Source organism: Vidua macroura, chromosome 6 (assembly GCF_024509145.1).
Source record: "Vidua macroura isolate BioBank_ID:100142 chromosome 6, ASM2450914v1, whole genome shotgun sequence".
Classification (NCBI taxonomy): domain Eukaryota; kingdom Metazoa; phylum Chordata; class Aves; order Passeriformes; family Viduidae; genus Vidua; species Vidua macroura.
In genome coordinates this window covers 9,772,767-9,797,011 of record NC_071576.1, presented here as the reverse complement: position 1 = coordinate 9,797,011, position 24,245 = coordinate 9,772,767, and the positions used below count along the sequence as shown (strand labels likewise).

General features: G+C 36.0%; 1 protein-coding gene across 2 annotated transcripts in view; it reads right to left on the bottom strand.

Annotated features, from left to right (window-relative positions):
• The window catches only part of PPP1R13B (protein phosphatase 1 regulatory subunit 13B), a 69,905-nt gene that overhangs the window by 25,127 nt on the left and 20,533 nt on the right, over nucleotides 1-24,245 (bottom strand). For both annotated transcript variants that reach the window (XM_053981668.1, XM_053981669.1), the window contains exons 2-4: nucleotides 19,062-19,209; nucleotides 12,300-12,419; nucleotides 10,746-10,813 (exon numbers count right to left, since the gene is read on the bottom strand). In XM_053981668.1, coding sequence (XP_053837643.1) covers nucleotides 10,746-10,813; nucleotides 12,300-12,419; nucleotides 19,062-19,209 — 336 coding nt within the window. The remainder of the gene's footprint in view (nucleotides 1-10,745; nucleotides 10,814-12,299; nucleotides 12,420-19,061; nucleotides 19,210-24,245) is intronic.

The window sequence follows — 24,245 nt, the reverse complement described above, 5'->3', positions numbered from 1 at the left end:
TCTGAAGAACTCCAAACTGCCAGAACAGGAAAGAAAGGAACAGCTTGCTTTGCCTTCTGAATCTACCAAAAGACTTCCTAATTCTCCAATGCTAACTTGGACATGAGCAGCAGAAGCCCAGACAAGTTCCATCTTTGCCTTGAGCTGCATTCAAAATAACAAAGTTTGGGGGATGCTCTAAAAAGCCCACTTGGCAACAAAGCTTTATGGGTTGCTGGTGAGAATATCCAACACACACCTTGGGTACCCTGTCCTTGGCACAACAGTAGTGATGAGGGAAAGGGAACATATCTGAGTTTATTAAGTCACTCCTGCATCAGATAGGTCTTATATGAAAAGTATGTGGCCTCCTTTTGCTCTCTGAGGTCTATAGGAGGAGATGGAGCATCTGCTGAAGATTAGTGATTCAGACCTCTGTAAATTTCTGAAATATATTGACCCTATATATCATCAAATTCAAGGTTTTTTAACAGATTTTTGACCACATTTTCCATAAAACCTGATCTTAGTGACACACACAACAAACAACTTGAAAATCCTTTGTCTAAACTTATGTGTAATGCTATAAAAAGACAAAAGAAAGTATCTGTTTTTATTTAAACTAAAATAGAGTTTTTGCTGATCTCGACATGGATGATGTTATTTCCAGTTTAGTGGCTTTATCTACAGCTCAGCCTTGCATTTTTTTTTAATTGGGTCAGAAACATGCCGATAGCAGAAATCCATTTTAAAGAATCCAATGACAATAGCACGTGCCTTTTTTTAGCTTAATGGAAATGAACAAGCTAATTAAACCTAGAAAAGATACCCAGAACATTGGGAATTAAAGAAAATCTACCTAGTGTGTACTATCTCATGATAATAAAATAACCCTGCAATTAACATCACAAACAGAATTGGGTAAAATTTGGGTAAAATTTTGGGGTAAAATTTTGGGTAAAATTTTGGGGTAAAATTACCCCAAAATCCTATTATAAAATATTATTGCATCATGCAAATAAATACACTAAGAGTTTATTACAATAAAGTTGCTTCAACTGCATCAGTTTGCTGAAAAATGTCACATTATCTATAGTTGATAAAAATCTTAACCTCTCTCAATCTACAGTCTTGTTAGTAATTCCTCCAATTTGCTGATGCTTATGAGTCACTCCATGATAAAATGTTTAAAGTCTACTCAGTACAAGCTACAGACTCCAGATTTCCTGTTTTCCCATATTACTTTCTTAGTGAAGCTGCTATTTTAAGCAGAACAGCTATGAAAAGACAGAATTTAACAAAAATGAAAACCATGTTAGAATAGATTTTCAAAATTAGAAATGGATTTAAGCATATATTGAACATCTGCTACATCTGAAATAGTCTGCTTATAAATTACTTCTAGCAAAGTAGCATCTGAAACTTGTTTATTTAAAGCATTACTTTCTTCCTTGTCCTTGCAGCCACTTTTAAACAGCCACAGAAATCTTAAGCATGTATATATTAATTTTAGTCTTGGCTAAAATACCCAGTAGCTGATTTTTAATTAAACATCAACCTCATACTCCTAAAAAAAAAATCTTAAAAGAGATTCTGCATTCTTGTTGAAATATCAGTTGTGCACAAAATCTCAGACCTTTTAACAACACCAATCCTTTTACTCACAGTGATTTGAGTCATAGACAAGTTACAGTACACACTGAAAATACGCAGTCTAGATCCTTTAGAAATGGTCTTAGAACTGTATTTTTCTGTGTCTTTTCTAAAAGCAACAGCTTATTCTGATAGGATTGCTAAGGATGCTTAAGATGCAGTTATTGTTAGTCTGAATAATATGTTTAGCACCAATTCTGTGTTTATTCTGCCCTTAATTGTTTCAATACAAAGTTTTTCTGTGATGTAATACTGCTCATATGAGAACAGTATAATGAAACATTTCTAAAACACAAAAGCACTGAAAATAAGTATCCTGTAACTGCGAGATGTGTTGTGACCTTAGTGTACAACTTGTACTTCCCATAAAACCAAACTGTCAAAAGCAAAAGTTGACCATGACATTTTGAAGTAATGAGCTTTTCATAAAGTCTTAAAACGTAGGAAAGATAGCAAATGCATGTAAGAAAATCTGATAAATTTCAATTTGGAGATAAAGTGTTTCAAAACCCGAGCTGGGCTGCGTTCTGGTCATGTGACAACTAAACCCACAATCATTTACATTGAAGTGCAAAAGCTACACAGCACTTAAATAACATGCCCAAAGTGCAAAACAAATTTCGAAAAGTAATCCATTACCTGTTCACTATTTTCCCATCTAATTGCAAGAGAGCACATCTTTATTTCGCAGCACTGCCCGTCAGCTGTAAACATTTCCGATGCTTCAACATGCTTCAGCTCCATCTTTCTGCTATGTTCTGTCTACACTACTGGTTTAACAGTTTGTTGTGAGCAAGCCAAAACAACAACCCTGCACATCTAATGAGTTCCTGCATGGCTGTTTGGCTCAGTGCAATCAATACTAGGTAGGATGCCTTTTAATCTTATTCCATATGGGATGCAGGTTTCCCCAAACTCTTTATCGATATGAAAAGCTGTGTCTCTACATTCATCAGCAATCAGCTAACGGAAAAGGCTAGTGGATTTTGCCAGCAGTAAAAGACCTAATCACGGCAAGATCAAGCCAGCTGTCAACTATAATCAGCTTGATTCATTGCACTTTTCATATTCAATGGAAAATGTTGAGCAATATACAGTTCTTTCACAGTTATCAAGTTAAACTGAAAGTGTAAGACTATAGCCAATTTAGCTTTAAAAACACATGGATTATTTGTTCCTTTGTATTTTTGTAGTACTACCAATGCTGGGCCAAAACTGAATACCAAAGAAATCACAAAAATCATTGAATTTTGTATGCAGTTTTATTGTTTAAAGTGACAGCAAACCACACCACCTGAAACTTAACAAAGAGTTTCTTTATTAACAGAGGCTGCCTAAGATAAAAGGCAAACAGCAGAGTCAGAATAGATACCATAATCTTATGCAAATAACCTTTCCAGTGTTTGCTATTTGCTTTTCCCTACATAATTCAGCTTCTTCTTACATCTTCCATGCAATAAGATGAATATATGAGCCAGCAATAAAGCTAAAGCATGTGTGCAATAGCATAAATCAAGAATCTGCAAGCCAGAGAAGACTGGAACAAGCCAAAACCTAAACCTAAGGATTTTTAAATATTAAAAATTACAGAAAATACTAAACCCCATTAACAATTTCTTATGTATCTACAAATCAGGATACTGTAGAAGATAAAACCCCAAAATATTAAAAGCTGTAATTTACCTTGTCAAACTCAGGAAAACAAGTTCACCCTCTCTTCCTTCTTTCAAGAAAGTAATTCAAGCATAATTCACTGCACTTATACAAGAGATCCAGTCAAATGGGTCTCCATAAGAACACTGAAGAACTGTATGTTCAAGCACAATACAGTGACTATTCCAGCTGAATAAAGAACAGGCTTATTTTTAGCAAGCAAGTAAAGGTATGAGCAGGAGACTATGATCATCCACTAGGAATAGGAGAAGAAGAACAAGTTTAACTCCCTTGCTCCTAAATTAGCCAGAGGGACTTTCATTTTTCTCGGCTTTGATCCGAGGAAGACTGCAGGGGGAACAAACTTAGCAACCATTAGATCTGGAGGCAGCTGCAGAAACAACAGAGAAAGGTGCATTCGCCTGGGAAAAACATGCAGGTGGGAAATAGGTATGCCTGGTGTCCAGAGGCAAGATGGACAGGAAACTAAATGAGCAAGTCAGTAAACATGGAAAGGTGTGTCAGAGAAAGGAGGCCACAGCAGCACTGCAGGAGAAACACCACAGAGACCATGGAAAAGATGAGAGAAAACACTGATCTGCAAATGACACAGCTACATAAAAGACAGAACTCTAACTGTGGACTGAAAATGTACAGCTGGCCTTGCATGGACCAGTAGAGTCTCCTGCTCTGAACTGAAAGCTGTTCAGAAGCAGAGCAACAGCCCAAACTCTCAAACTTTCACATTTAAGCTCTCAGAGCCATGCAGTGAATTTCATAACCAATCTCCTATAAAGATCTACAGAAATAAAGGAAAGGACAAGTCCCACATTCCTTAAAATAACTCGATACTAAAATATTTGGTTTAACTAAAAATGATATTAATGTGACTGCAAAAGGATGCAGCTGTGACAAAGGGCATTGAAGTGTACAGTGCAGGTGTAAGGGCTGCACAGCAAGACTTCAGAAAATTAGCCAGTCTTTAAGTAACGTTTACTTTGACTTTACGTGTGTAATGTTATACATCAGCTGAAACACTCATTCTAAATTGTTTTAACTTTATATAAGAGCCAAGCAGCTCAGGATCTGTATGTGCAGTGACAACTGAAAGCAATTCTTCACATGTTTCATTTATTTAGAAATCCAGGGAAAAGAGTGAATTGTATTGTTCCATGTCCACAACAAAAAGATAGGAAAATAAATAGAGATTAAACAAACATGCAGACTTCTCCTCCTCCCCCTCCCATGGATATCTGCAGCTAAGTATTGCTATAAAACTGCAAAGCCATGAGTGAGGAAAAGAAAAGTTAGACCTGTAAAAACAGGAACTAGAGGTAAAGATTCAGTAAGTGGTGCAGTTTAGGTATTTTCTCCTCTGCAAAATGGGAACACATCTGTTCTGAACTAGAAAATCACATACTCAGTTCCCGTAATTTGTTGAACAGAACTCTCTTTGATGCCCAGAGGAGCAGCAGAACTACAAATCTGTACACTGCAAATAAGTGTGTGTAAATGTCTGCATGATACAAGTCTGTATACTGTGTCTCCCATATCCACAGCCATCAAGACAGGTATCTGGTATCTAGAGCGACAGAGATTAAAAATTACCTAACTACATGGAGAAGACATGGAAGAAAACAGTCCTTTCACAAGGTTCCAAGTGGGTTCCCTGAATGCTCCCTGGTCCCAACTAGTCAAATAATCCTTAGACTCCTCAAACCAAACTAAGTCAGATGTTAGAAGTGAGTATTAGTCATAAACTAATCCTAACATAATTAAAATTGTAACAGGAAAATAATCACAGAGTAAATGCAATGAAACTTATCAAATTATTCTCATAAAATCTAAACACATAGTAACTTTGTCCATTATGGACTGCAATATATTTGAGATTGCACAGGAAAAGTCAAAACACTGTTTTTATGACATTCCAAATCCAAGAAAGATGTAATTCTGCCTAAAAGGTTTTAAAAAGGCCTCAGAGGGAGGTATGAGGTCAATAGCATTTGAATTCCCTACAGCTTCACACAAATTCTTTCTGTGGGATCACACAATTATTAATCTTCTAGAGATGCTCCCCTATATAACTATCCTTTACTGAGGTGTGAAAAGACTCGGATTTCTAGTCTGGCAAGAATTCAAAAGCTATTTGTATGCATTAAAACTAGCTTTAGACTTTAATTTTTTTTCCTGCTTCCTAATTTAATTTTTTTCCCTTAAATCCTTTAGTTGGATTAGTTGGTTTTTTTTTTTTTTTTTTTTTTTTTTTTTTTTTTTTTTTTTTTTGTTTTTTTTGTTTTTTTGTTTGTTTGTTTGTTTGTTGGGGTTTTTGTTTTTTTTTTTTTTTTTTTGAAGAGCAACATACTGCCAGCTGTCTGGAAAATGCTTCAGACAGACTTAAAGAACTCTATTAGTCTGTGGAGAATCCAAACTCTATTAACTCTGACCTAGGAACTGAATTAGGAATTTGATGGTGCAAAAGGTTGCTGTAGGGGCAGCAAGGTTTCCCTCTCTTAACAGATAAACAATTTTCAGAATCTATACCTTATAAAAGGGAACATCTCTGACAGTAGGAGAAGCAGACAAAGTTTTGTCTCTTTAACAAAAGCAACAGAGAAATTTGCAACAGAAAACTGTGAAAACTTGAATCTGATTTAATTACCCTTTTATTAGAAGGTCAAAAGGTTCCAGGAAGCTTACATGAATATTTCTTCAGAAAAAAATACTTTTCTGCAAACTGTTAGAATTGTTTGTGCCTAAATTGTTTTAAATCATCTTTTAATGGAATTATTTGCTTTGACTTTGCTATGAGACTCCTGAATCTAAATTTCAAGAATGACATCGTTTTCTGTTCATTTTAAACAAATTTGATTATAACCTGTCTTATGTGAATGGCAGCCCCTTCCAAGCACACTGTTAAATGTTATAAACAGAGTGCTTAATACTTACAAGCTTATATTAAATTGAATTTGCAGCTCAGCTTTGAAGAACAACTTCTATCCAGACTAAGCTCTTTATCCTTCAATAGTTCAAATGAGAAACTTCAAGCAAGTACATATAGTGTATTTCTCATCTGAGTTTATTACTTCTGTTAAAAATGTGGCTTGTTTGCCTTTTTCCTCACAATTAGATTTGTTATATCTTCACCTGACAGGTTAAGGAACTTTTATTATTTTGTATGTGCAAGAATACTTGTAAATGCCCCCCAACAACAAAATGTACATTAGATGTTCAATGCCTTTTTATCTGGTCACACTCATATGGATGAAATGGTTAAAACTAATGAACAATATATAATTCTATTCAGGGATTTTGGTCCCATTTGTAAATCTATCTAATCTCTAAGCATAGAATGGGACAAGTCACACCACAGGCACTCAAAAGTAGTGTAGCTTTCCTGCTGTCATGATGGAGTGGAATACAGACTGCTCAGAGGGTATCCATGCTGTATCAGCAACCATACGCTCTCTGAAATTAAATCAGTGCTACAAAAAACTGCCTTGTATATACATGTATGTAGAAGTTTTAACTCATCTGTTAATGGAATTTCCCTACGAATTCTCTCAGTGTAAGAGTCTCCTGGTACTAAAACAGCTGGACTACCTGCTGCAATTTTTGCTAAAAGCCTGATTTGAGACACTTTAACAGAAATAGTGGGCATGAGTTCTGTTATCTAATCAGCACAAAACTTTTAACACTCAACTTCATCTACTGGTAACAGCTTCAAAACTAAGAAAATTTGCAGGAGTGTGTCTCTGGTTTGGGGTGATGGTCAAGTTTTCTTCCTCGACACAAATTTCCTTTATTCTAATGTTAACACAAATTCTGTAGTGAGATAAAATGATGTTCCACTTTGTATTTCTTGGCAAAGGCTTCAGTCAATATCCATTAAGGAAAAGGCTTATTTATATGATTCTCTCTAAATTAGGGGAGCAATTTTAGAAACAGCAAAAATAAGTTTAAAAAATTGGCACCAGAGACCACAAACTGAGATTTTATTCTCCACAAGTAAATTATTACATATAAAATAGTTTATATTTAAAATATATTGTTATTTATCTATAAGTAAATACAGCAAATGAGTATTTCTTCATATACAGACTGTTTTCATTATACTAATCTACTTTTATTCAGTCCAATACATTTGACTTCTGTCATGTTCCTGTACCACATCCTTTTTTTCCCACTCTGAACTGCATCTGTTTTCCTGTTTTCTCATGTCCAAGAAATTTCTGGGTTATCTGATTACCTTTTCATCTGGACAACTGTCATCATCCAGTCCGTGCTCTTTCTGGAAGAGCAGCATCTGATCCACATCTCCAACTGAGAGCTGGCAGCTCAACCGGGATGGGGCTCCCCAGTCCCTCTCCTGTCTGCCACTGACCCCCAGTGGTTTCACCTATATTTGCTCTGCCTCACTGCTCACAGACCGCTGCTGCTGCTATGGAATGATGCTTGGATCATGCTAGGATATCTGAAAGCAAACAAGACCCAGCATTTGGATGACCACTGTTTCACGGCCACCAATCACAGAATCAAAGAATGATTTAGGTAGAAAGGATCCTCTGGAAGTCATCTGGCTCAATAAGCTCTGATTGGAGCAATTCAGACTGCTCAGGACTTTACTTCAGCTAGATCAAAATTCCACAGATGCTGAACAGTCTGTTCCAATGTCTGTTACTCTCAATGATAAAACATTTTTCCCTTGTTTATTTAGAATTCCCCTTGTTACAACTTGCGTTGAGATCCAATTGGCTCAGTTACACAAGCTAAAGAAAGGAAGCAGAGGAAGAGGCAGCTGTTCTCAGAGAAGAGAATCCCTCCTGAGACACTGTCCAATCTCCCTGGCAAAAGGAAATGTTTAGTTATGTAAGTCTGATCTTCACTCATCTGCACCTTTGTGTACTGGCAGAAAGAAATAAGGTCCTGACTACAGCATAATTCCACTTTAAGAAAGAAAGTTGTAAACAAAAAGCAAACCCCCAAAGGTTACCTCTGGAATAAGAGCACTTGTCAGTCCACAAAACCTCATTGAGTTTTTCCTTTAGACTTTGTTATGCAGAATGCAAAGTTCCCAGATGAATACTTACAGGTAACTATTCCTTTTACAACAAATGTTTCACTGCTGAAAGAGACTTAGCCTATTCAATTTTTAACTTGAAAAAGAATCTAATGAAATTTAAGCATTAACATAATGTGATTTTAAGCTAACCATTATTTTAAGTAATTGCTGATCAAGCACATATAATTTCAAAGAACAACAACAAAAAAAACTTACTGCATATGACAAAATGCCAATTAATAGAATCACCTAAATTTAACTGGATAGATTGCCCATAATTTTTTCCAAGATTATCAGTTCAATCAATAAAATTAACATTCATCTTAAAGTTTTCTATGCATATCACACTTACAGCTCTACCCAATATTAAGTAAAAAATCAACTATTTCATCCTTAAACAGGTACACATAATAAAAATATACCTGAATGCGGAGTATTTGGTAAAATCTGAGCTGTCTTCAATGTTCCATTGGTTTGTGTTGATTTTAGGGCCAGTCTAACATTCAGCATGCCAGCAACAATGAATAAGCCTAATGCATTATGTAAGTGTAAGCTGATTAAATCCTTGATCCTGAAGCCACCTCTTTTTCCCCCTCCCCCTCTGGTTTAAAACTTAGCACAATTTAAAATCTTAGTTTTAAACACTTCCAAAACCTAATGTGTACCATTTTTACCATAAAACCCACTACAGTTTTACATTACTATAACTCCCTCAGGTTTTAGTCTTTCTTCTACTTTCATAAACCTGGTATTTAATACACTTTATTTCCTAAATCTGGTAAAAGTCCTTTTTTAAAGTGATCAGTTCCCCAATAAATTTTGATGTTGTGGCCAACTTTTGGGATTTAAAAAAAAAAAAAAAGAAAAAGAAGTGTCCTGAATGGAATGAAGATAGAAGTGTTATTCAAGTTATCAAGTCTGAGCTTTACCCATAAAACTCCCAGCGAATTCAATTCAATACAGAGCCATGCTATCATAAAGCTTGGCCATGCCAAGAAGTGAGACTGTAAGGCAGTCTGTACATGCCAGTCCTAATTTCCAAATATACTATATCTCAAATGTAGTATCTGAGCTACAACGCACATGGAAGAGTGGATCAGGGGAGGTCACAAAAGAGTTATGTTCCCCCAGCACTTTACAGCACCATGATCTCACTACATTGTCAATATGACAATGGCAGCAGGATAAACGGATCCATGCAGCAGAGGATATCAGCCAGTGTTCTCTACAGAAAAGGAACGCAGAAAGCAATACATGATTAACTGTTTTGAATAGGGAAAAAAATTCCTTGCCCTAGGTCCACATGCCATACACAAAACAAGCTGCAAAGAACTGCAAACTGACTGAACAACTCTGTTGCTACATGGGAGAGCGTGTGAATTTTAAATGTTAATTATCAGGCAATATACAAGCACAGAACTGTTGAATCTGCGCAATTGTTTTTAAGATTCTCAGACTGAAAAAACTGATTTGTTTACTTTTAAACTTTAAGTATTATTTTACTCTGAGAAAGAACAATATGCACATTTGTAAAGTGACAGTGCTTTATTGAGACAATATAACTATGAACTGGTGAGTTCAAATGTGTTTACAGAAATTTTAAAATGTTTAAACATAGCTAACTATAGCAGGAGTGTCTTAGTAAAGGCAGCAGAATGGTCCTGAACAAACAAGAACAGACTATGCTTTGCAGAATCTTCATTAGTATTGAAGATGAGACAAGAGAGAAGAAAGTAAGGAGAGTTTCAGCTCAGGAGTAGAAGGCTTTTATGCCATGTTAATTTCGAAAGAGATATACTATGGTTTATGTATAAAAGAAATGTTCAAGCCAGGAATCACAGGTTGCCTATGGTATGTAATTTGCATTTTAAATTAGAAACCTAATAATATATTAGTTGAAAAACCTCTATGTGTAGAAATTAATCAAGTGCATAAAAACAGTATAAAGTGATGGCTCTGAGGGGTATGCAAGCTCTTCTACCAGCATCTGAAAAATCCCAATTCATAGATACATGCTCATATTTCAACATATAACAGTATGTCATGAATCGGTATCAGTAAGATAAATCAATGAAAAGATATATGAACAGGCAATCTAAGTGTGAAAGAATAATGTAGCTTGTTTTTACTTCACACAGATTGAATACAACAGATTAAAACATGAATTAATAAGACTCTGGGGCTTCTCACATCACGTAATTTCCTCCTAGACAGAAAATTCAGAGTAATTGATGAAAAAGACACATTGTCCCATTCACTTGCTAACAAAATCAAAACAAAACCAAGATTAATGTATTTTTTCCCAGTTCCCATCATAACACACCTTGAAAAGTAATAATTTTTAAAACACAAAATAATTGAGTGGTGTTGATCCAAACCTTTAAGATTTATTACCTACCCCATTCTCTGTTCGTTTCTCCACAGGTATATTTATACCATTTCTTTGATTTTGGGCTTGACGTCCACCTAAAAGTAAAGCATCACTCTTAGCTCAAAGTTCAGTTTTCAACACAAATGCATTTTACTCTCGAGTCTGTTGTCATATGTTATGAGAATTCTGTTCAAGAATTTGTATCAAATTTTTACCTGTGAATTTTTATTCTGCTAGTTCCAACTTTTTCTTAGTAAAGTTACTTTTTGTAAGCAGTGAATCAGCAGAAATAAAGCCTTTACTTCACAGAATTCCTCAGTTAAAAGTACAGACATGCAGCTCCATTTTCCTGACTTCTCTTTAGGCAGAATGTCAGGAAGCGCAATATACTCAAGTTTTATATTTTGTGTCCATAAGAAGCAGTAGCTTCAACTGAATACATTATAAATTAATATAGTAGAGGAAGCTCTTCTAATGTCTGACTTATAAACAACTTTAATCTAGAAATCTATCCATAGCTCAATGATGAATTCAAAAGCCTTGCAAGCATGGTTCAGGAGCAATGCGTTCCTTGTACATTGAAATTCTTTGGCTTTAGGTGTATCTTCAATTTCTTAACATACTTTATATTTGTATTGCCCAAAGGATAACAGACTATTTTACAAAGTACCTAATTAATACAAAATTTCCTCACACATTTTTGGGTCTGCTATTTCTGCATTCAAAACAAACAGGAACCATTTAAAATAAGAAGTCTCAGCTGAAAGCAGTAAGGACTCAGCAAAGACTTGAAATCCTGTTGTTAAAAGTAGTCAGATTAGTTGAATGAGTCAGGATAATCTGGGCATGCAAACACACCTCACTGAGACACCTTTCCTGTCCTTCAGACAGTCTGACAGGCATTAAGTCTACAATTCACAGCCTCAAAACTCTTCTCATAGATTAAGCACAGTCTACACCAGTAAGTTAGCTAAAACACTTCTGGTTTTTTATTCCAGTCTTTTAAGAAACTCCACTTCACAGGGCACTGTTTCATATAAACACTTCTCCTATAGAACCACGCAGACTAGCGATTTTTCAAGATGCAAATTTTCACAACTATTAAATATACCTACATGAAGTACTGAGAAAGCAAAGGCACTGAAACCTCTGCCATTGATGTCTCTAAAATAGATCTGAGTTTTTAAAGGAGGCAAAGGAGTTTACCAAGTCTTTCTCTGTGAAACTGAAAGAAGAAAAAAGAACCATTCTACCCTGTCAAAATGTAGGGACTTTCTCTCAATAAGAAAAAACTACATCAAGTCTTTAATATCCACCAACTTTTTTGGATCCAAATTAAGCAGAACACAAACAGATCTTGCTATTACTCAACAGACTGGTAAAAATTATTCTAAAGAAGAGAATTGGTGCACAAGAACAAGAATAAAGGGGCCCCTGAGCAAGGTTCAAAATGTCTTTGGTACAAGGAAGTTGTCTTACATATAACCACAGAGGTTCACTGAATGAACTGAAAACCAAACTGACTTCAGAAATCTTTTAAAACTTATTTCAGTCACAACACTACAGGATAAATGTACTTACTCTGTTCATTGCTTTCAGCTGGTGACTCTTCATGACGAAGAAAAAATTTCACCTCTTCCCTGCGGGGCCCCCACTTCTGTAGGTGGTCATACATCATGTGATCAAAGGGAATGGGGCGCTCTAGAAGTACAAGACCAAAAAAACCTCATCACAACTCCTTAAAATCAAGCAGGACTATACAGAACTCTTATTAATAGTCAGAATGTCCTTTTTGGTAGCAATTCAATCTATATGATCTGTTTTGTCTTACACGAAGTCCAAGAAACAGGCACCAACTGGATGTATGGTATCAAAAGCTGGCCTGTTAGTGTAACACAGATCACTGCTCCACAGTGAGCAGAACCAGTGGACTACAGAACCAGCTTGCAAATCCATACCAGTGTTTAGGAACCCTAATTTAGGAAATAGCAACTTTGCTCCCCATCACCACCAAATGGGCAATTTGTTCTCTTATTAAAATGATTCATTCAAATTGAACCTCTCTGTTTCCACACAGACAAAAAGCCTTAACATTATATTGACATTTCATCTCCTAAGAACTTGAGCAGGTACTCCCACTCTAATACACTTTGCCAGACACTAATTTCCAGTATATGTGGAATTACTAGCAACTCTTTGAACAAATAAAGACTAAGTTCTATGCAACAGTAAGTCTCTTCTCTTTCCCCCACGAAAATATTTGCATACAGTAATTATTTCTTCTAAACTGATCATATATATTGTTAGTAAGAGATTGCACAAGATATATTTAGTGTTTCAAAATGAAAATATGTTTAAGAAGACAAGTTTTTCACTGCTTCCATAATTACATTTGCATTTTTTATCAGGTGTTTTTATTAAGATAATAAAATCCCTATTTTAGAATCTAATACTAGACTAGCTAAGGTACCAAAATAAATCTCCTAACCAGAATAAAATTTGATTATATTATATACTGTACTTTGTTGGCAAAAGCAAAATACTTTCAGCCTCCAAAACCCAAACCACACTATCTCCTACCGGGAAAAGTACCACTAAGTTTGTTATCCATTTCATACTTCACTCACCTGACATGAGAGGACAAAATGATTCAAAGATGTAAGAGAAATCTTGGGAAAGGCTTGGGCAAACCAATTCACAAATATACCTTTATGTAATGAAATTTACCTAAATTAATATACATTATGAACTACACAGATGTACACGTCTTGATGCTCTTAGGATACTTAATTGTTAAAAACCAATACATTTTAATCAATTGTTTTACAATGACTTTAATACAACAAACTTTTGTCAAAATATGTCATGTCAAGTAGGTATGTGATTAGCTACAGCTAGATCTAGCTGCTTTCAGTGGGAAGAGTCATTCAAACCACAAGCTAATCATATTCATCAGGTGACTGGTTACTTATCTTTCTTAAAAAAAAACCCTGCCCCAAAAAACCCAACTCCCCTAAACCAAACCAACAACTACATTTAAAAAATAGATTATTTGCTTCACTTCTTCCTGTTCCTCGCTCAAGTGGTAACACAGAAACATTGTCAATAACGTTTAAGCATGCAAGAATAAGGTCAGTAGCTTATTACTACTTAGTTCTTGAAAAAGAATTTTAAAAGCATGATTTTCAGGTTTTTCAACTCCTAAAGTAAAGTAAGGTTTCAAGTGCTTTGAAGCATATCCACTAAAATTGCAGCATGAGTCTTCTAAAGATCACTGAACATAAAAATATTTAAGTGGTTTAGTTCAGAGACTTTAGAACACAAGATATGAATCTTTAGGAATTTCTCCCAAACAGAAAAATTGCTAGGCAAACCCAGCTGTAACAGGGATGAACTAATTATGGAATGGTGAGGAGTAGCTGCAGCTTCACTCCTGGTTGAGCTGGTCTCCCAATAAAAGTAAGGCCTGATCCCAGGAGCTAGTCAAAGTAAGAGGTGTCATTTACATAATGCACCTTCAATAATTAAGACTAATATTTTTCAGACAATGACAATGGAAAAAAATGGCAAAGACATTTTCTACTGGTTTAGCAGTTCTTTCACAAAACCAGTTTGGGATGTTATCCTGAAGTAGACAGAAAACAGATTAAAGTAGTAACAGCATCACCAACATCACTGAAACAATGAAAAGAAAGGTGGAGCAGCACAAACCATTCTGTACAACCTGGCTACATGAAACAAGTTCAGGAAACAAAGAGGAAGAAGAAATGGACATTAACAACACAAGACATGGTTAGAACTGAAATCACCATTCCTTCCTACAGTTTAAATCCCTTAAATACATAAGAATTGCTATAAGAAAGCATTATTTTATATTTGTAGTATAATAGTACAAGAGGTATTTTCTGAAAATCCCTGTTCTTTAAGAACCAAAACCAAATCAAATCAAAACAAAGAGAAACACTACAGTTAAATCTTTCCTGGTTGTTATAGCTTCAGAAATATTTGTCAGTATCCAGTTTCTCTAAACTATTTCAAACTTTAATTTTAATTAAAAAAAAATTTAAATAGAAGAGAGCATTCTGAGAATATGAAGAAAAAGTTAAATAGGAAAATGGATGTAGAGCAATAATAAAAAGGCTGGATTCCTATACTTTAGCAGCATATCAAAAATTATCTAGAGAACATTTGTTTTCATGAATAACAAAGCAGTATGATAAATGCATACATAAATATTAACAGAAAAAGCTGCCTTAGATTTTAAGTTGGATCAAGATTCTAAAATGTTTTTGAGAAATGAGAGGATAGGCTAGTTTTAAGTATTCCAAAACAAAACACCCTGTAAATCTGAAACACAGATACTGCACCAATGTTTCAGAAAAGAGTTGCAAAATTCTTCTGCTGGAGTTACACTACTTAAAAGTAAGTTTCAGTCTTCAAAATCTGTTTTTATCCTGATTTCAAGGATCCTGCTATGTGAAATAAACACATTTATGCCTCCTCTACTTGAAACCAGAATAAAATAAAATGGATTTTCTCCATAGGGGGGTTTGCTGTGATATCTGGAATGAGTTTTTCCCTGTTCAGCTTTGCTTACACTCAGAGTAAGAAACTCTTTCTTTTACACTCTCTTGCCTCCTATGTTACCACCACACTGAGGAATACCTATTATGACCATTTGCTGAAGGGCATTCCAGGTGTAAATGAACTGAAAAATTCAGTACTGGGTGGATTTAAAGGTTGTAATCAATTATCTTGAAACATACTACAAGTTCCTGGCATCACACCTGTCTTTGACACTCCTTACTGACTGCTATTTGCAATAACAGGGGAATGAGGAAGAACGTTCTGGTTTTGTCTCCTGTTATGGAATGAGAAATCCTTGCCAAAAGAGTAAGCTTCAAACTGACAAAGGATCAGGATATATCAGGATATATCAGGCACAAATTGGATTTTTCATCTACTTTTTCATCTCAAGAAACTGGAAAGGAGAGGGAACAGAGAATGAAATACCAAAACCAAATGTGAATAAATTAAATGCTTAGGCCATGCAGCTCTGAGAAGAATCAGTTTCTTGACTCCAATGCAATCAACATCTAAACTATTTTACAACTCTTGTGAAGCCCTCAGCCATTTCTTTGTCACACAAAAGCAAAGAAATGAAAGCTACAATAATAAATAAACCAGTACGTTTTCCAACAGCTAAGCTATTGTAATCGTCCTCTGCACTGTAGAAATCTTACATAATTTTTTGATTTATTAATTTTTGGATTTTTCTGGAAGAAAATTGGTCTCTTATCCTCTAAAAATAAAATCAAGTATTTGTCATCTACTTGTACATACACATTCAAAACAGGAAGACTATTAAAAGAGACAGTATTTTGTTATAGCAATACAGTTTAGAAAGGCTTTTGGGCATGCAAACTGTTATTTGTACCTGATGATAAGATTACAGTCCACAAGCCCCAGTGCTTTGAATTCGAATAGACATGCATTATTCAGCTGGGCAACCTAAAAGAAGCTGTGGCTACCTGTAGAGCAGAGGAGTTCAGCACATTCACAAGAGGCCAGGCAGACTCTCTCTTATGGAGGGAGGTGTAATTTGTCATTTGTGCCACAGGGAGAGACTGCCAGGAAAACAGACCACTCACACTGTGTGACTAAATCTAACGTATATTTTCAGCCCATGATTTGCTGTATTAACTTTTGTTTTGAATTTTACTTTCCAAAATGTCCTCTGAAAGAACACTTGCAGATCTCTTGAGGATAAGGGTGAGGGATCAGAGACAGTGTAATAAAAGAGATAAAATATCTAGCACAACATGCAGCAGTTTTACTGCAAATTGCCTCACACTTCCCACTCAGAACCATAGTTTAAAGTTTGTTGTTGTAACTGTCACATGTAACTGTTCAGACTCTTGTTTTCTACATCAGATCTCCACTCCAGGCAAAATTATTTTTAAAAATCTCAGTGGAAAAAGTTAAATTTAGCTCTCAGAAGAAGCAGAAGAAAAAATTATCATATATATGCCCAGGTCGTTCCACTGAGAAATTTATGTGCCCTAGACTTTGGGTCAAGAAGCTGAGGTCACAGATTTTCTAACACCATCCTATATTTAAGAACAATAAAATGAACATTTGTGCTGAAAGTCCCATCAGAGAGCCTTAAAACCAATGTGCAGGATATCATTTTTGCTGACACTACAGGTCAAAGACCCAGAAACATAAGCCAGTGTTTTATTTCTTCTTTGATTCTCTTCAGTATTTTCCATGCTACACCTTCAGTAGAATAGATCTATACAGTTATCACCTTGGAATTTAGCAAGTAAAGCTACCTTTGTGAAAGCACCTTCATGTGAGTTTTACCAGAAGCTCAGAGCTAACAACAGGTAGAAGCTCTGCGCAGGTCTCTGCTCCTTCACCTAAGTGTCTGTACGTAGATCTCCACTTCAGAAAACTGAGTGAGATTAACAGAAATTTAACAGAATTAACAGAAAACAACCAACTAAAAGCAGACATCTCCTCATTCTATTTACAGTAATATCCAGATCTCCACTGACTTTCAGGGGATCAAAGAAAGATAATTCTCAGGGCAGATACACAAAATTTAGTCTCAGAGTCTTTATCTCACCATTGCAACTTGATGGATAAACTCTATTTCCCACTTTATAGAAGCTTGTAGCTTTCAATATCTAACACTTTGAGAAATAAAGTATTACACCCACAGATAAAATATTTTCTCAATCTTAAAAGTTATCATAGAAAACTTGTGCTTCTAAGGTCCAAGGTTTGCAAGGTTTAAGCGTTCCAGGAAGATGCTGTAGATCACTTTTCCAGTTTCCAGTCACCTTTTAAAGCTAGCTGACAACATTCTTTCCTACAGTTTTTAAGAAGTACACCTTCAAAGTATTGTGAAAGCAAAAGAATAAATAATATTACATATGACACTTTCACTGACAAGGGATTGGAAAATATTAGGAATATCTGAGTGTAGTTGAAATCTGCAGATGCATTTTAGAAATCTGTGATGCACTTGGCATCATAGACTCCATAACCTAAATTTCCAATTTGAAGATGTTTGAACCATTCTTCAAGTTCTATCCTTAAAGACAAGTTTTCTAACTGTGTACTGAATTAGTGTTCCTAGAATTGCAGGCATACAATTCTTAACCTTTCCCCAGTTCACTCTTGCCTAAACTCTGAGTTTCCACTCAGGTAGGAAATTACTTCTTCAGGTACCTTTTCCTTTTACAAAGTCTTAGAACAGTTTAGAAAAAGAAGAAGCATAGTTTTTGTACGAAGAAAATATTCTGGACTGCCACTATGTAAAACTTCCAAAGGCATCTGAGTAATGCCTGTTGTGTTTGTCTGGCAAAACAGGCCCCAATCAAAATAAAACACCTCTATACAAAATTTAGGAATTCAGTATCAAGTTATGACCTCATCAGCCTTTATACAGAACAAATTACATTAAATAGGGGTCACTTAATTAACTAAGAGATAAGAATGGGGGATTGGAACTAGATGATCTGTAAGGTCCCTCCCAATCCCAACCCTTCCACGGTCCTATTCCATGATTCTATGAACATGTCTGTTATCCCATCCACCAACTGTACTTCCATCCATTCATTGATAAACGATAACCTGGAGGTTTGTACTACATGCAACTACAAGAATCCATTTAAAAATGCCATCTACCATGAATGGCTTTTGACACATTCCTGAAAACAACTGCCTGCCTCATGATTCTGTGAAATAATGATTGCAACACAAATAGGATATGGACACTACTACCTGCTCCAAGAGAGGCTGGCAAATCTTTGAGAAGAAATGTTTACTAATAGATGAGAGATACTAACTATGTCCCATTCTGCCATAACACTGTCTGCAGAGCATCTGCTATTCATGATACAGAAGGAAAAAAAAAATCTATACCCTTTCTTAAATTTCAGCTAGTGTTCACATGCTAGCAGTGAGGAAATAGGACTGGAAAGAATGCAGGTGGTGATCTGCACCCACTGACTGCAAAAACTTCACCACGAGATTCCCTGCTGTCATTTAAACACCCTCCATCCTATTAGAAAAACAAATACAGAGCACTAACAGGCCTTACACATGCATTTTATCAAATGCTTCATGCTGAGGAAGAAAACAGAAAAGAGTCAAGAATTACATTAATCTCTACAGTTATTTGAATTACCATCCTTTGTGTCAAAGTCTACTAGACTAGAAGAAAAAAAAAAAAGTACAATATGTAATTGAAATAATTAGTATTGAGAAGTCACTCTTTTTTTATAATTGGTGCACATATTAAAATCCATTTCCAGTGAACATTTTACTTACCATTTCCACGCCATACTTCAGCCAGATGGCAGCTTCCTTCTCCAGGCTCTTTGCAGAACTCCACTACATCGCGACAAGTTGTTTCTGGTGTAATTGGAACTTCTGTCAGAATCTGTTCATTGTTGCTCAGAAACACAGTTAATATCATCTAAAAGACATAAGAAGAAAAGTAGCAGAATATTAGAAAAAAAAAAAAAGAGAGACAAAAATAAGATTATGGGTAAATTTTTTTCCCCTTTGTAATGGAAATGTATGCCTAGGATTGGTTACCACATTCCAAAGTTGTTTTCAGTTTCCTGTAACTTTGACAAAGATTTAGTCCTTTGTGTTCTTTTTTTTTGACAGTACATTGAATTGACTTTTTTTTTTTAATAAAAGCTTCAGTTGAAATGCTTTAGTTCTGTCTGAAAATAAGGTTGGGAAGGAAGGAACAAGTTTCAGCTGTGTTAGATGCTTGAAATCATAGCATTTAAATGTTGAAAATAAATTCACACTTTGGCAAAGTAACCAGAAGCTTCAGGATGTACTCAAAAGACAAGTATCCCTAAAATGCACTAAATACTCTGAAAGACACCTTACCCTAAGCTCCTGCTTAAAATTAAATGAATAATTTTATATACATTCTCTCTGTACCTTAACTCCCATCTGTACTGACAACACTGTTCTGTAAACAGTGGATGGAAAAGAGAGAAGAACATCGTGTTTTAGAAGGCAAAAAATACCATAACAGTAAGTGTCCCTAAAGACACTTATAAAGTGTCTTTATTATCAAGTTAGTAACTTTACCTGCAATGAAAGTTCTGCTAGATCTTTCCCATAAATAAAATGTGGCGTCACATATTGAGCCTAATAACAGCTCTTCATTAAATAAGCACTCTCCAGGTAAATAAAACTTGTGCTCCAATTTCCATAGGCAACTCCTAAAAACATTCATAATACTTTTATCTGTGGGACACATTCATCAGCCAGACTGGAGACTGACATTAGTAACACTAGATACTGAGTAAGAGCAGTCTGTCTACTTTAGAAATAGACACAGGACAAATTCCAAGAAAGCCCAGGCTACAAGCTCTCAGTCTCGTCAGTCCTCCAGGCTATTTCAGTCCAGGTTTCTACTTTCCCTCAGCCTGCCAAGTTTGCATGCTGTGTCCTGAAGTTTTCAAGTACCTACACTTCAACACAAGAAGCAGTCAACCAGAACTGAAAATATACCAGAACTCACCCCTGAGCTTTTCCAACAGCAGCATAAAGGAAGCCATGGTAAAAGCTATAATACAAGCTAGAAGAAGCTACAGGATGCAGCCAACAGATAATAATGAAAGTGCCTGTAACCACCCACTGTAAACAGCTCAAAACATTATTGTTCCTCCAAGAGAAGATTCAGACAGTATCAATATTCAGTGACTATGGCTATATAACAAGTGACTGATGTTGAATCTACTAGTGGAATTTGACCTCGTATTTAAGAAGAAAGAGTCACATATATGAACATAAAACAAAAGGCTTAGAAGAAACCTTAAGAGGTCATCTAATGCAGTCTCTTGGCCTCAGGCAGGATAAACTACACTTGCATTATTCTGCAGAGATGCTTGTCTAACCTGTTTTGAAAAGCCTTTCATGATGGAAATTCCACCACTTCCCTAAGCCATCCACCCCAGAAATCCAGGGATTCCTGTTGCAAGAGGAAGTTTCTTAAAGTCTAGTTAAAGTTTTCCTTACCACCATTTAAACCCCCTAGTTCTTCTAGCCACAGGGGAAAGAGAAAACACTTTTTTTCCTCTTTTTCCCTCCACAGTTAAATTTAAAGAACGTGCAATATGTAAGTAAATTAAGTAACTTAAATTAAACAACACCAGGTTAACAAAGCTGTTAGTGCCAGTATTCCAAACAGTTCCCCCATAGCACTCAATAGCAGTTTCAGAACAAAACCCCAACTTTTGAAACTTTTTGAGAATACCAAGAGACCCTTGCTTTACTGCCTTATATGTGTGGAAGACCTGTTTTCTTGGTATGAAAGGATATACAGAATGTCTTATCATATGACTTTACATGGTTTCCAGGTTTTGATTTCCTTATTGCTGTAAAAGTAACACTAGCCCAGAAAACTTGCTTTATGTCTTCAAGATTATATATCTGCTTCTGCAGACAAACTGAAAGAGAAAGAAAGCCTTGTAGATGTGAGTTATCCTATTTATCTCCGTCACTTCTCCATAAATTCCAATCTCAAGCACTACACGAACTCACAGTCCCTGTGGCAATACCAGGACAAAGTTTGCTGTACCTCAATCACACCACTTGACTCCCTCAGCTCAGAGGGCAGCAGTATTGTCCTCTGCAAAGCTGGGTGGCACAGTTTCAGCCCAGGGAAAGGTATCTCACTAATGAGGAAGCAAGGTGCTGCAGCCAACAATTGGCATAACACTCTTCAAGGAAACTTGATTAAGTAAGGATTTGTTTGTAACAGGTTGAGTAATACTAAAGGAACTGAAACACTGTGCTGCAAAACAAATATCCTCAAACATACACAGCAAGACTCAGAATATTGAACATTATTACAATGTTAATTATATCTATATATGGAAATATTAGTTACAATTTCAAGTCATTCTCATACCTGTCCCTGTTTGTGGTGGGAATGGGTAAGAATCAGAGGTACTACATGATGATAAAATACAAATAAGCATTGATGGAGACTGGAAATTTGCTGCTGAGGAACAAAAGCAAAGCACACACGTAAAATGCCCAAGCATACACACTGAAGTAAACCAGTTACATGAAAAAAACATTCTTCACCAAAGATTAGGACACGAAAGAACTGATAAAGTTTTATTTCTCATTTTAAATTATTTCTAAATACAAGCAACTGAACAAAACCCATCTTATAAAATTGTGACCATAACCATTGTAGCATTTCTTTGATCATCTCCCAATTCACAGTTTTTAATATGTGAACACAATGTCACACAACAGGATCAACCTAACACTCATGAGCAAATCACCTCAGGGATTCTAAATCATGTCTTTTTTCCACAATGAACATCAAGCTCCAAACCTTACACTTCTTCCTTCTCAGCACACACATGGGTATTACCTATTACTCCCCTCTATGGCTCCTGCTACCAAACCAATGGTTTGATTCCAATTTTCACAAATTCTCATTTCTTTTCACTCTGGTTTATTATTCTTTTTTAACCTTCATGCAAACTCAAGTGTATCCCATTACACTTCAGGTGTTTTTCACACCAAATAAGCTACAGCAAACCTCCCAAGCTGGCTTCCAAACTACTGTCATCTCACTTCCCAGCTGATAGATGACCTCCTCCTAGGACTTGGAATCAGTATTCTACCCGAATCTTCTCTGTCCAACAGATCCCTGTCTAACACTTGCACACATTCCTCTTAGTATGGTCTCTCCCCTTCATCCATTTCCTCTTCAAACCATACTTTATCTATTATTTAAAAGACACTTTTCATCATCCCTGCAGTTTCTCAAGGAGACAGAAACAGGGATAAACCTACAAGAACATTTTCCATGCTTACTATCTCACTTCTTTCTACAGTTGAATAATGTTACCTACAAAAATTTCAATAGGCATCACTCACACAGATGATAGTTTTATCTATGTAGACCTGATCTCCTGCTAAGGAAACTGAAATATTGGCAAGCTTCAATTGGCTCTTATGAATGCCTAGCTGTCAATTCAAGTTCTGCAAGACTGTAACACTGTCCTTAGCCATGTTTCTCCAATGATTCCCTAGATTTCATTCATCATAACACACAGGTACCTAATCACCCTGAGCTGCAGTATAGACATTGACAGAAACCATTTCCTCAGTCTTAGATCTCTACTTTTCCTGTACCATATGTAGAACAGAGAAAGGTGTTTTTTTTCCATAAAGTGGTCCAGAGCTAATGCTGTCAGTTTACAAACTTGCAAAAAACGTTTTCCAACTTTTTGCTGCTGTGCCTTTCTCACTCATGGCATCTAACACAACAAAAATCACCCTTCATGCCTATAGCCTTTACCCAGCTGCCTTTCTGTATCAGTCCTGATAAGCACTATTTATTTGTTTTCACTTTCAATCTTCTTTCTTATCACTTTTCACTCTCTATCAAGACATTTATGTCAAATTGGCCCTTTACACCTGTTTCTACTCTCCATGTGTTTAACATAAACAGGTGGTTTTATGGTTTCTTCAGTGCTGTCCCCCATGCCTTACATGTATCTGCAAAGCAACCTCATTATTTTCCTTGGAAATCCTCCTCTGCTGTTCTGGCTAGAAACATCAGACACAAGTCTAAGTCATTAATATGCTGAACAGTGCTGCCAGTGAGGTGATAAATATTGTTTTGTCTCCTTAGACTTCTGTAACCATCCAGTTCATCCTTTTCTTATCCCTAACCAAGATTCCAAGAGCTGTGCCAGAGATACATTCAACTTGTCTACCACAGCAGACATCTCACTAGTCACAATTAAATGCCTTACACACAACTATGCCGAAACAAATCATCTTTCAAATGGGTCTGATGGCCTTTCTTCTAAATGAGCTTGGTCTGGCTGTCCTAGAATGCACCTTGACCTCACTACTTGTGTTTTGCTATTTAAGTAACACTCCCCTAGTACAGTGTGCAATTACTTATGACTGGAATAAAACTAGATTGCCACCCCAAAAGCAGCTGATATAGCATGTTGCTTCTTAGTTAAGGTGTGGTCTAGAAAATTCTAACTGCTGAACAAAGTCATTGCCTCACCATTTTTCTACAATCTTACTGAAAAAAACCCAACCTCTTGTTCATCTTCAGCCAGTGAATAAAAAAAGCATACAGTTAAGTAAATCCTCTTTAACAATTTTGTGGAGATAAGAACTACCTGTCTCTCAACTATTACCTCATGCTACCAAGACCCAAAACACTGCAGATTGAGAAGAAATAAACTGTACACCCATACCTCCATCGCCTGATGCCCAAGCTAATTTACGATGTCAGGCAGCTGTCCATATAAGTCCATATAAGTAGGCATTTCCTGATGTCCTACTCACACCAAATTGAGGTATTTAAGCTATCAGAAAGGAATCAGACAATACTATTTCAGGACATGCTGAAACATTAGAACTGAAAACAAGTTTAAGATTATTTTCTTACAGCAATATTGGCATATTCTACTACAAAAAAAGGAAGTGAGT